This window comes from Triturus cristatus, chromosome 4_1 (assembly GCF_964204655.1).
Source record: "Triturus cristatus chromosome 4_1, aTriCri1.1, whole genome shotgun sequence".
Classification (NCBI taxonomy): domain Eukaryota; kingdom Metazoa; phylum Chordata; class Amphibia; order Caudata; family Salamandridae; genus Triturus; species Triturus cristatus.
Genome location: NC_140585.1, coordinates 378,833,120 through 378,846,636, shown reverse-complemented (window position 1 = coordinate 378,846,636; position 13,517 = coordinate 378,833,120). Strand labels below are relative to the sequence as shown.

Below are 13,517 nucleotides of genomic sequence, written 5' to 3'. Positions count from 1 at the left end.
CATAGCTGATATGTGTCTGAGAAAACAGTAAAGAGACGTAAGAAAGAACAGAGGCTCACCTTATTTAAACAGATTACTGAGAACCGCTTGTCCCACAGACGTATCTGCATCACTGGCAGCTTCCAAACAGTAGTGCTTGGTAAAGGTGTGCCTGCTGGACCATGTTGCAGCTTTGCAGATTTGATGAAGCGGCACACCAGCAAAAAGAGGAGTAGATTGCTCTAGTAGAATGTGCTCTTGGAGTTGTTTGTAATGGTCTTCCTGCTTGCTGATGACAGAAACAAATTGCAGCAAAAATCCAACGAGCTATGGTCCGCTTGGATATTGGGTGTCCCTGGCGTATCCTTCCATAGGTCACAAATAGCTGGTCAGATTTACGGAACGAAGAAGTCCATTGTAAATAGAATTTCAGACATCTCTTGATGTCAAGGGTATGCAAAGTACTTTCCGCAGGTGATTGAGGATTAGGAAAGAAAGTCTTTAAAATTAATCGGTTCGTTTAGATGGAAGTCCGAAGGTACTTTAGGCATAAAACTGGGGTTAGTACGTAGCACTACCGAGTTTGAAGTGAATTGAAGGAAAGGTGGATTAACAGTGAAGGCTTGAATGTCACCGACCCTCCTAGCTGATGTTAAAGCTAATAACAGAGACACTTTCCAAGATAAAAATTTCAAATCCACTCTATGAATAGGTTCGAAGGGATGTCGCATAAGTTGTGCAAGCACCACGTTAAGATGCCAGGATGGAGGTGGGCGGCAGATGGGAGGAAACATTCGAAACAATCCCTTGCAGAACTGTTGAATGATCCTAGCTGAATAAAGAGAGTTGGAACCATCTTGCCGAAATCTTGAAATAGCAGCTAAAATACTTTAAGAGTAGAATGGGAAAGGCCTGATCTTGCCAAGTGCAAAAAGAATGGTAGAATCTGCTCCGGTTTTGCATGGATTGGATAAATATTGGCAGTTTGACACCAAATGCAAAATCTTTTCCATTTAAGTCTGTACGTCTCAATAATGGAAGGCGCTCGAGCATTGGCTAAGACTTCCTTACAGTCCGCAGGAATGTTTAAATGAGCAAATTCAAGGTGTTTAGGCACCAGGCTGCTAATCTCAGCGATGCAGGATCCGGGTGGCAGATCTGTCCGTTCTGGATGGACAGAAGGTTCGGTATTAGTTGAAACTGAATGGGATCGCATTCGGAGAGAAGGAGGAGTTCTGTAAACCAGAACTGGCGAGGCCACCTGGGAGCAATGAGTATTAGGCGACAAGGTTCTCTCTACATTTTTCGGAGAACCCTGGGAACCAACGGTATCGGAGGAAAGTCATCTAAATATGGAAAAATTTGGACCCCCTCCAGACGAAGTTGTGCGGCCACCGGTGCTAGAACCATGGTAAATACACGGGGTGCTGAACGTAGTCCGAAAGGAAGGACTTTGAACTGGAAGTCCCTGCCAGCTACTCTGAACCGCAAGAACTTTCTGTGTCTGGGTAGAATTGGTACATGAAAATACGCATCTTGGAGGTTGAAGGTGGCCATGTGATCCCCCGCAGAGAGGAGTTGAAGGATTTCTTTAAGCGTCAACATCCGGAAGGATAACTTTTTAAAGTATTTGTTTAGGGAGCGAAGATCTAGAATGGGGCGCCATTCTCCTGATTTTTTCTTTATCAGGAAATATCTTGAATAGAATCCGGTTCCTCTTTGTAATTGAGGGACAATTTCGATTGCTCCTTTTCGTAGCATCAAATTAACTTGGGGGAAAAAGCTCCTTGAGATGAGCTGGAGGTGGGCATTTGGGAGAAAAGTTTGGAGGAATCTTTATGAACTCTAGAACATGGCCTCTGGCCACAATGTCCAGGACCCATTTGTCTGATGTTATAGCGGACCAATTTGAGTAAAATTGGGAGATTCTTCCTCCAACTTTTAAAGGGGTAGGCGGTAGAATAGGTGGTAGGTGGCAGTTGTCACTGTTTTTTAGACTTATCCCGTCCGCGGTAGGAGGGCTTTCTCTTATTCTGTGAATAGGCGGTATTTGGATGTCTGTAGGACTGTTAGCGTTGAGACGAGTAACATTGGTTACTATGATAAGATTGGTATTGTCTTTGTTGGTTATAACCTCCTCGACCAGTAAAGGATCCACGGCCCTTAGCGCCACGAAAGGGCAGCTTTCAAAACTGTAGAGTACCAAGAGATCTTGCTGTCTCGGTACCCTTCTTGATGCCATGCAGGGCCTCATCCACATGCTGTCCAAAAAGTGATTTGCCATCAAACGGCATATCAATTATTTTTGCCTGAACCTCCTGGCGAAAAGATGTAGATTTCAGCCAGCCTTGCCGCCGTAGTACTGCGGCACCTGCTAGTTGCCTAAAACCTGTAGATGCAACATCCACGGCCGAATCTATGATTTCAGCAGAGATACGTTCTCCTTTCTGCAGGATCCTTAGTGCTTCTGATTTAGATGGCTCAGGCAACACATCTATGTAGGAAGAAATGTCCGACCACATCTGTCTGTCGTATCGGCTTAAAATGGCCAGAGAATTAGCAGCACGGACGGTTGTCGCTGCCATGGTGGAAACCTTTCTCCCAATAGCATCCAATCGTCTGCCATCCCGATCCGGAGGAGCTGTAACCGGAGGGGTTTCTCGCTCATCGTTGTGCTGCTTGGGCAATAACAGAGTCAGATTTTGGTTGACCTATGAGGCATGCAGGCAAATTGTCTGGTGCCTTATATTTTTTGTCGAGGCGGGGCAGGACCGCCGGAACAGAAGCAGGAGCTTTCATTACCTTCAATCCCTCTTGCCAAATATAATCAATGACTGGAATAGTCTGTATCTGTTTTCTCGGCTGATCTTTGAAGTCGTATAAGAAACAATCATCCTTCTTTGTTTCCATAGGTAGGAGGAACCTTTGTGTTGCCCTTTCCATAATTAGATGAAAACCTCCCATGTCAACTGGAGGAGAATCGATGGGAGCCTGAGTTGAAGGAGACTGAGTTTGTAGCGATCTGTCGTCCACTTCTCTTTCCTCCCTATCGTCGGCCGAGGCATGAACATCATGAGAATGATGATGAGAAGGCACCGGAGAAGGTGGTCTGGGTGACCTCAATGCAGAAGAGGAAGTTTGAGGAACAGGTGTTGGTGGAACAGACGAAGACGATTCAGATGGAGAGATACTGCGATAATAATCATCCAACGTGAACTGTAAATTATTTAACAGAGCCAGAGGCATTTGTGCAGTAGGGATCGCATCTGGAGCTGGCTGGACCAACAGTCTCTGGGGAAGGATTTTCATCCTGATCCTCCTCGTGATATTTAATGAATAATTCTGAAGGGCTCCTGGCAGTGCGAAATCTGTCATCCTCTTCGGATTCCTCATCATCCTCTCCATAATCCAGCAATTGTTCAGGTAACTCCAGAGGTACCTTAGTAGGGGAAATATGAAGTGGAGAGAGGGCCTCCAATGAAGATCCACACCTGTGCAGCAAGGAAGATGCTGTTGTCAATGGAGGCAAGTCCGCAGAAGTCATAGACGGTGCAGAAGATGCCGTAGACGCTGACCAAACCTGCAACGCTGTGCATGATGATAATTGTAGCGTTGACGAGGGAGCTGTCGACGAAATAGTCGTCGACGAAGCTGGTGTCAATGAGGTAATAGTCGACGAGGCGGTCGTCGACGACGAGGCAGTCGCCGACGACGAGGCAGCCGTCGACAACGAGGCAGCCGTCAGACCCTTCTAATCTTCGTCGTCGAAGGTAGTTTTAAATTCTTTTGTCGACGAGATTGGCTTCACGGAGACGGACACCAGCGTCGACGATGATGCAGACGACAAGATTATCTGAGGTCTCGGTGACGAGAAGGTGGCAGTCGACGTCGTTGTAGCGTGGACGTAAGGCTTCGATGAAGATGTCGTCGGTCGACGAAGGAACCTTTTTCTGAGGTAAATCCGTCTCAGCAACTCGTTTTGAAGCCAGAGACTTCGCAGTTTTTCTCGGGGGGGGGGGGGGTGTTGTAAGCAGAGGCTTACTTTTAGAAGGTGGAGGAGCCTTTTTTGAGGTGGAAGGCAATTCAGCACCCTTAGAGGTGTGTTTTTTCGACACCTTAGCCCCAGGAGAAGAGAAATCCTCCTCAGCAATCCTCTTCCTAGAGGGCATAGTTACACCAGTGGCAACACTCCCCACCTCCGATTAGGGTTTTTCTTGATATTTAATCTTCTGTAGCCACAGAAGTAGACGTCCTTCTCTGTCTGAGGGTTTTTTGAGGGAAGGTTCTACAGATCTTGCAGTCTCTCACCTGGTGATCAGGATACAAGCAGTAAATGCACTTCTTGTGGGGTACCTCAGAAAAACAGCCGAGCTTCCCACAAGACTCACAAGGTCGAAAGAGATTTCTTAGATGAAGACATCATGAAATGAAGAATTCCTGAAGGAAATTGAAAAGTACTGAGCAGAGCTCAGGGAGACTCCCTTCACACGACGTGCGGTAGAAAATCTGAGAGCCTGAGCCTCTGAGGAGAACATTCTGGAGGGTGCTGTCGCCTGATTGGCTGCAGGTTGGACTGTTTATAATGATTTGGACAAGTCATAAATGTGGAAGTTTTTTCCTTTTAGTTTCTGGCTACTTTACTTCCTGGTTCTATGTTACCTATGTTATGGTTATTATGTGCATAATTATTGCTTTTTTTATGTACCGTGGGACTCCCACTCCGACGACGGGGATTGATTCAGGCATGTGAATCTATGAAAGATACCCCAATAGTGGAGAAGCAAGGCTAGGCACACACCAGCTCAGTGCCAAAATACCCTCATGAATGATAGTGAGTTTTCCAAATAAACACAACGATAAAGTTGCTGCTTTTGACGTCACATTGTTTTTCTTGGTTATTCTCCTAGTTTTAGCTTTCTTACCTTCTGATACCTGTAAGCTCTTGTTGGGTAGCACCCACACACTAGAAAACTTTCATACAAACAGATGCTATCACATATCGTATAATCACTGACTGCAAAAATATCACTTACGGCACCTCACGCTCTGTTAAAACAACTGCCTACCAATACACTTCACATGGCTTCACATCTGACATCACATGTCATTAGGGATGATTAAACTTGAGAAAAAAACAGTTTTGTAAATATTAGGACAAAAAAAAAAAACTTACTTGACTTCTTTCTCAATTTGTTGTTGTTCTCTGCTTAGTTTTCCAAGGTCTTTCTTTTTTGACTTAAAAGCTTCTTCAGCCACAGAAAGGCGATTTCTATGGGTATTTACACTCATATTTTTTTCATCTAACGTACTGTTAAGCAAGTCAATGTTCTTTTCGTTGTAATAAAGACGAAAAAGTTGCAACACTATCTTGCTTTCTTTCAGCTCTTTGAGTAGTATCTGATAGCGTTCTGCCTAAAAAGAGCAACAAACCTGAATGAATTCCAAAGAACAAGTCTTGCACAATAAAGAAAAATTGTCTTGCACAATAAGGAAAAATCCTATCGTTAAATGTAATCCTACAGCAAATCTTTCTCTATTGATTGACATGAATGGCACAATGTTCCACAAAAAAGATGAATGACTTTCTAGCCTAAGTGGAATATTGGGAATTGAAGATTACATTTCACCATTGCTCCCAGATCTGTCTAGAGACCGGCCTACTTTGATCTAAGACTATATCTTCCTTTCCAGTCATCTGTACGTCTCCTGACTGTGAAGTCTGTGAGGGAAGAGGCTAACGGCGGGAATGGGTACATGCTGAGAGCATGTGTTATTGGAGTGGAATATGTCTGGCGTACTGAGAAAAGACAGCACATCTGTTTTCCCTCGAGCTTGTAAGTATCCCCGGCGAAATTCCCATGTGCGCCCGTTATGTGAGGTCAACACCCACCTCCCTGAGCATGGCATGTTTGGGGAGCACTGCATTACACTGTCATGGCCAGTTGGCAACCCTGATTCCCCCTAGGAGAAGTGTGGCTACCTAATTTTGGAGGGTATGCAATTTCCTGCTAAGGGATTTACACAATAGAAGCATATAATGCGTGTCTTTACTGCGCATAACTATGGGGGTACAGTAAAATGCGTTAAGACATTAATAGGATGCAAGAGACTCTTGAACATTTAATTTCTCCTTATCATTGAATTAGTTATTCAGACACCCTTTATTCCTTTCTTTGCTATCTAATCATTCATTGATGGCCCCATCCACAGTCCTCCTTTCGCCCATTCACCATCTGCAGCCCACTCGCTTTCAGTGCTTGCATTTGGCTCAAACCAGCTTTCCCGAGTCACTTCTCGTCGCTGCCCCGCGGCTTCTTCTGCAACCAAATTACCGTTCCAGTGTTCCTTCCCCTATTTTCTCTTTGTCCACCTTTCCCAGCAACTTCTCCCATCGGTCTTGCTCATCTTACCCACTCAACTGCTCCACCACCTGAAGATATGTGTTCACCACTGTATGTGCAAGTGACTAAATGAAAGTGACAAATTCCCACAAGAACCTGAAGGGAATTTTAATCCAATGGAGGGGAGGATGGCCCTAAAGAAAAGGCCTCATTTGTAGGAATATGCCCTGTGTGTGCAGTTCAGCTAATAATAGGTGTTAACACTGTTCAGATGAGTCCTGGAACCCTGCGATGACATATGAGCTCCAAGAGGCCTTCTCCTTTATTTCATGTTAGCATCTGTTCAGGCATTTCAGAACGGGAATGAAACATTCACTCTGCATATGATCTGATGTAATTTTAGCTATACAAATGCACTTGAGTGGCGTTCTTTGGTTTACCACTGGGGCAGATGAACTGAAAGACCCTTTAATCATAAATACACCAGAGGAAGGAACTGTGCAACCACGCATATTAAAAAAATAATGAACATGTTGTAGGGTCGAAAGTCCATAGCACTGCAACATGTTTCTAATTTTCTTATCTCTGGCATTTCTGGTATGTTTTCATGTGTAGGGGACCTGTGCCAGGTGCTCTACATGGGTTGGCATGTCTGGTAATAAAGAAGTATGCCCACATAAACAGGAAATTACATAGCTAATGGCTGTTGGCAGCTGATCATAATAGTGTGGTAGACATTTTGATTGAAGGTCACAGATTGTTCTGTGCACAAGAGTGGTTAGGTACATGAGAGGTGGGACACCTGTGACAGAGGTCCCAAATGGACTGATGTTTTCACTTATGTTGTAGAGGGTGGCATAGGATTGTTATTTTTGTCAGTGCTGCTGTCTTCCCTTTTACTAACAAGTCTCCCAGCGCAAATCGTTTGAACCCCCCATTCCAGCAGAATTCTTTCTGCAGTCAAGAGATAATTTTATGATAACTATTGAGTTAATACAAAGGGAACAAACGTTTTGTTTTGTGCACTGGAACAGAACCAAACTAGTTCCAGCAGGTCAGCATAAGAATATAACAATTGCAGCACCTGAACAATAAAGTGGCAAAAAGGCAGGACCAAGGCTGCACATTATGCCAAGAAGATGAGACTGATGGAACAGAAAAGTCCCCTGCATGGTGTACATTGTGTTCCCCTGCCCCAAGTGCCCGACTGTGTGTATCTGGTATGCTGATTTTGGCACTAGCCTCAAATTAATCTGGTGTGTGCTAAGAAGCCTTCACAAGAGTGAGCGCGAGGACCTGTCCTGTAACTTAGAGCAGTGTGCCAAGCGTGCCCACACTGAACTGACAGTGAGTTACTGATCCCTGTCAGCAGGGCAGCACAGAGAGCGATGGTGGCAGTGTACCCTGTTATGTGAATTCATAGTTGTATCTAGGCCTTTTTAATCTGTGTCACTAAAATGGGGGCGTACTGGGCTACTCTTATAAAGATCAGCTTCTATGTGCTTAACCAGATCCCAGCGCTAACATCCCAAGTATATTTGTGTACACTTTGTCTATGTGGTCTGCATGGTACGTGCATGATGTGTGTGTTATCCAGTGTGTGTTGCAGGGTAATGGAGGCCTTTTAGACCCATTCTGGATGCCCCACTCCTTGTTTTCCCAGCTAGTACAAGTATATTACTGACATTCCTGAAGCTGGATGGAAGAAACCTAGACACTTAAGTGAGGGAAGAGGAGACATGGCTCCTTTGGAAATTTAAATTGGCCTTTTACTGAGCAAGGTGCCGCTGCTTAGTCTTCCTGAAGCATAGTCTTCCTGAAGCACTAGCATTTAGTAGATGATGGGGTTGAACAAAAGGTGAAGTAAAGGGGACCCCTTTGGGACCTGTTAGGTGAGGCCCAGCCTTTTGACTTTCCCTTTTTAAGTTTGACTCAGTTTGACACAGTGCAGAAATCTCACACCTCTTTGTGCCTCTGTTGTGGGGGCACCAGCGGAAGATAACCCTACCGACCAGAAGAGACAGACTGTGGACAGCGATCTGGCTATACCAGTGATAGCAGGCAAAAGTCACCCCATCCCATCCTGCCCCACCTTCTGGCGAGAAGCTCAACTGAGAATCCCCAAACTCCAGTTGAGGCTTCGATTCTCTGCAGTGTGACCTGAACCATTTTGCCAGAAGATGAGCTGCTGCGTGACATGAGCCACTGCACCAGAAGAGATGTTACGGGGTAACCTGTGCCAACAAAGAAGTTATGGAATGACTTGAGCCGCTGTGTCAAGAGAAGAAACTGTGTGAGACCTGAGACGCATTTGAGCTGAGACTTGGCATCTGCTGGCACCTGCATACGCAACACTTGCAGATCCAAAATCTCATGGAAAACCCGACCTCTGCTGAGTGGAGCCTCCCCAGTAACTGGCTGATGTGGAGTATCCGTCTTGTCTGGGACATGATTGCCTGAACATGCCCTGACAAGAAATGCTAGCTGAAACTCACACAAACGGAGAATGGGCAAGCAGGGAAGGCTGTGGAATAAACTACAACTGTTTGAACAATCTTAATGTATCCTGGTGGAGTTCTTTATTAGGATACCACACTGGTGTAGTCGGCAGGATGATCACAGGAAGATCTCAACACATGGCCTTTGGACTCAATCTGTTCATTTCAGTGAGATCTGTCAAGTGTTAAGGGAACGGCTGTTCCAGTGTGTTCCCCTTTTGTTTCTCTCCAATGGCTTTGCTCTGCGAGACTTGTGATGCCAACTACAGCGCTTGGGGCCTTGTGGTGCATGTGAGGTGACAAGTCAATGGCCTAGTGATTGATGCTGTTCAGGTACATTTGCCCCCTGTTCACTCCGTTCGCATCGTATATTGTGACGGGGAAATCCGACGGTACCTTGTTTGTAAGCGACACAGTTTCAATGGGTTTGACTGGCTCGCGTGCTTCAGCCTCTTGCAGAGGAATGTGCCTCTCTCCTGCTCCTTTGAGGACAAAACAAGCACATTCTCTCGTTTATGAGAGACACGCTCCGTTATGGCCTAGGATTCTGAGTACGATTGCTCCAGTGCTTAAGAGCACATTTACTCATTTGCCTGACTTTCCTCCTCCTTTACGTGTTCTTGTGGGACACCTCCTTCTGTGTGTCTGCAGAGGACGGCTGTGCTTTGGTTAGCCTTGTTTGGGCAGAAGGAGGCATGGCCTATGTCAGTCGGTCAAAAACTTTATTTGGTTTATCACAACCATAAAGCACGCAATAAAAAATTTATGACAGTCAAAATTTAAAAGTGTTTCCAATAAAAAAATGGTTTGAAATATTTACAATTTTCATAAAATTTCCAGTCCTGTTCCAACTCCAATCATTTATTTTTTGTCCGCTTTCAGTAGGAGGTTGTCCACCAGTGTCATGAATTTTACACCACGGCAAATTAAAATGTTTGATGAGCCCCCCCATCCAGGTTGTTACAGCCTGCCTGCAGGTGCGGATATTAAATTCATTTAGAGTTGCTTTTAGCAACTTTCATCTTTTAAAGTGGCGCAAACACACATCAAGTGGCATATGGATTCTATGCGGTAGCCACATAGATGACAATTTTCAACTTGGTGTTTGCTTTTCCAGGTGGGGACCAAGTCCTTCGAGTTCTGATCTCCTAATCGGTACAGCATAAACCTCTTTTTTAATGTTAGTCGAAAGTGAGCCGCTAAGTAGGCTTGTGGTTTTGGCATTGTATATGAGTTTATTACAGCCCAGGCGTGTCGACGTTTGGTTAATCTTCTATCTTCCATAAAGGATCATTTCTTAGCCGTGGCAGTGCACGCTCTGTTAAATGCTGTTTTTTCCATCTTGCTATTCCAAGCTTCGTCGATGTCTAAAACTTCCAGGGCTGCAATTGTCCCATGTTGTTGGTGTTTTTAGATCAAACTGAGACCTTATTTCGGTCCAGCATAAGTTGTTCAGAGATCCAGATTCTGATGCTCGGAAATTCCAGCACAATTTTGCAAAAGTTGCTTTTCTTTGATATTCCTGGGTCTGAAGACCAAATTCCAAGTGTATTGGTGCTGGAGATGCTCCTTTAGGAAGGTTAAAAACTGCTTTATATACTTTTGTCTGCAGCTCATTTAAAATGTCGATTTCTTGACAATATTTCAAGGCCATAGGACAGAGTTGGGAGCAGTTGTGCTGCCATTATTTTCAAAAGGTGACCGTGGGAAGGACATCGCAATTTCTTATATAGCTGTTTGTAGGCAAAAATTAATGATTGAGCTTTTGCTTTTATATATGTTTTTTGATCCGTAAAGGACATACTGCGGCCCAATTTAATGCCCAGGTATTTATATGAGCTAATTTCATCAATTTGTGTGCCCTTTGCGTACCATTTATATTTTCCTGGCCTAGGGCCTGCTAGTTACACCGCCTAGTTTTTTTTCTTATTTAATTCCAAGCATAAGTGATCAAAGTAATCGGTCAGATTGTTAATGACTCTTTGCAACCCGATTGGGGTTTGACCACAATATCGTCCGCGTATTGCAGGAACTGAATTGGCTCATTTGCCAGTTTAGGAGTATGACCATTTACTTTTGACAGGTAGTTGTGTAGGTCGGCTAAATATAGGTTGAATAGACATGGTGATAGGACACAGACTTGTTTTAAACCATTGGTCATGTTTATCTTAAGAGGATATTCTGCTGCCGTCTCCAAGCTTCACCCTGGCCCAAGTTTCGCTGTATAGGGATATTATAATATTGATCAGTTTTTGAGGTAATCCCCATGCTTTCAATTTCAGCCAAAGACGATCTCACGGCACTCTATCAAAAGCAGATTTCAGGTCAATATAACATGCAAATAGTCCTGCTTTTATACTTGTAGCTTTTTCAATTAGGATCGCCAATGCTGCCAGGTTTGTGATGGTGCCCATGCCCTGCCTGACGCCGGTTTGGAATTTCGAGATTATACTTTTTTCCTCCGTCCACTCCTGTAAATATTGTAAAATACAAGATGCGAAAAGTTTTGCCTCTACATTGATAAGGGCAATGAGCCTGTAGTTTCCAGGTTCAATTTGACTGCCATTTTTATAAATTGGGTGAAATAAGTTTCCTCTCCAGGAATGTGGAGTCTTTTTCTCGCGATATAGGTGGTTAAAAAGTGGAGTGAGGTAGTTAGCCCAAACATTAGGATCTTGCTTAAAAAGGGCATTTGGGAGGTCGTTTGGCCCTGCGGCGCCCGCGGTTTTCATTTTTTTTTTATCACTACTTTCAAGTGTTTTGTTGTTGTAAGGGTTGTTAGATCTTGAATAATGGGTTTCATTTGGTCCCCTTCCAGTTGCCCTTTTTCTAGTATGGAACGGCCTTTTGCAGTTGATTTTGGATTTGCGTCCTCCAATTGATATAGACCAGTTAGTACCTGTTTGTGTGTTATTGTACAATTTGTCAATGTGTTGTATCCAAGCTGACTCACTTATTCCTGCGTTTTGGTGTGGTCCTGTTCCTTTTGTTAGATTGCTTATTAGCCCCCAAAATTCGCTGCTGTTCGGTAGTTTACTTGCCCACAGCAATTTCTCCCAAAGGTTTTCGGTATGCACCCTTTTTGTGTCCCTACACATTTCCTTGTATTCCTTTCTCATTTTTATGATGTTACTATTGTCTATTGCTATTCCCATTCTGGCTGCTGCTGCCTTAGCTCTTGCCTCCTTTGCAATTTTCCTCTTCTGGTCTCTCAGTTGTATATTGTACCATGGTTCTTTTCTGGATCCATAAGTCAATTTGCCAGCTTGAATTGCTGGGAATTTGCTTAACAGGTTCGTCCCTAGATTCTCCCAGTCTTGTACTAATGAATGGGTGCCCAGTGACCCGATGTTCTCTACGTGTTTATTCACTGTGTCCATTATTTGTTTGGTGTTTGTTCCTCTCCATTTAAGTCTCCTTTGATTATTATTATTATTATTAAAGATGCTGTGTTCTTTTTATGCAGCAGGTTTATGTGTAGTGCTGTTTCTTGAGGAAAATTGTCACTCTCTGAACGGATTTTAATGCAGAAATGGTCAACTAAGTGCAAGAGGTCCTTACTGATTATTGTGTATGGTGGATTGTTTCTTTCCACTTAGAAAGGTAATACCAGCTGGTTGATCTCCCTTTGTGTTTCTGTTCAAAATGATAAAACCTAGGTATTCCAGTTCTTGCTTCCATTTGTTTGCTTTGGGCACCCTTTGGCGCCCTCTCTTGTTAATGTGGCCCTCTGTTAAGTTGCAGTTAAAAATCGCCTGAGACAATCATCTCATAATTTTGATGTGTCACTTGCATTGTTTTTATCAAGTTCATCAGATATGACAATCTTTCCCCTTTCTTTTAGGGGTGGATATATTTAAAATCAGTAACTTCCACGAGGACGCTTACATTCCAATTTCATGGCTTGTATCCAATTTTCACCCGAGTCCAGTTCCTATAATTTCCAGTCCTGATTTACCGTAATGTATGTTGACAGCCCCCAGATTCCCCCCTTGGTGTCCATAGTATGACATTTTTTCTGCCAGGACGTGGTGTTCTTCGTGTCCGACTATGGGTCTTGATGTTAGATTCCATGTTTCTTGTAAGAGGATTATGTCAAATCTTCCCAAGAAGGAGACTGTCTCCTGGTCTTGTCCCATTTCCCTAAAACCGTAGGTGTTCCAGGAGCAGATTCTTATAATCTCCTCGTTTTATATAATCGATTGGGCCTTTGTAAGTTCTTCCCTTCTAGCTTTTTTGTTTTCATCAGGATCGTCGTAAGTTCAAAATATAGGGGACCCAGGACCAATCTTGATTTTCTTCTGCCTGTTGATTGGGCTGTCTGGGGTTTGGGTTGTTTAAGCATATATCCTGATTTTATTGTTGTTTCGGGATCGTACTTCTCGCCCCCCTCAAAAAGGAAGTTGTTGATTTTTCATTTGTTTTAGCTGGCTGGTACGCCTCGTTGTTTAATAGCGGGTATGGATATTTTATATGTGTTGGATATACTAGCGTTATGCCCCAAGCTTCAAAGTCCACTCTTGTTGAGTATATCAAAGCTGTTCTTTCTTTTGACGATCATGTTGTACTGGTTGCCTCTGTTTCTATTCCTTTATCCATTTGTACAAATTCTACTGCCAAGAGGTCTGGTGATGTAATTTTTCTTAATTTCGGAATCTCTGTAAACAGCCTCATTAGGTTGCCCCTGTTTAAAGTATCC

At 43.8% G+C, this 13,517-nt stretch overlaps 1 protein-coding gene across 1 annotated transcript in view; it reads right to left on the bottom strand.

The window, feature by feature from the left end:
• Positions 1-13,517, bottom strand: part of SMC1B (structural maintenance of chromosomes 1B) — a 2,533,210-nt gene that overhangs the window by 2,290,656 nt on the left and 229,037 nt on the right. Inside the window, exon 5 of the mRNA XM_085652431.1 lies at positions 5,153-5,391. Coding sequence (XP_085508557.1) covers positions 5,153-5,391 — 239 coding nt within the window. The remainder of the gene's footprint in view (positions 1-5,152; positions 5,392-13,517) is intronic.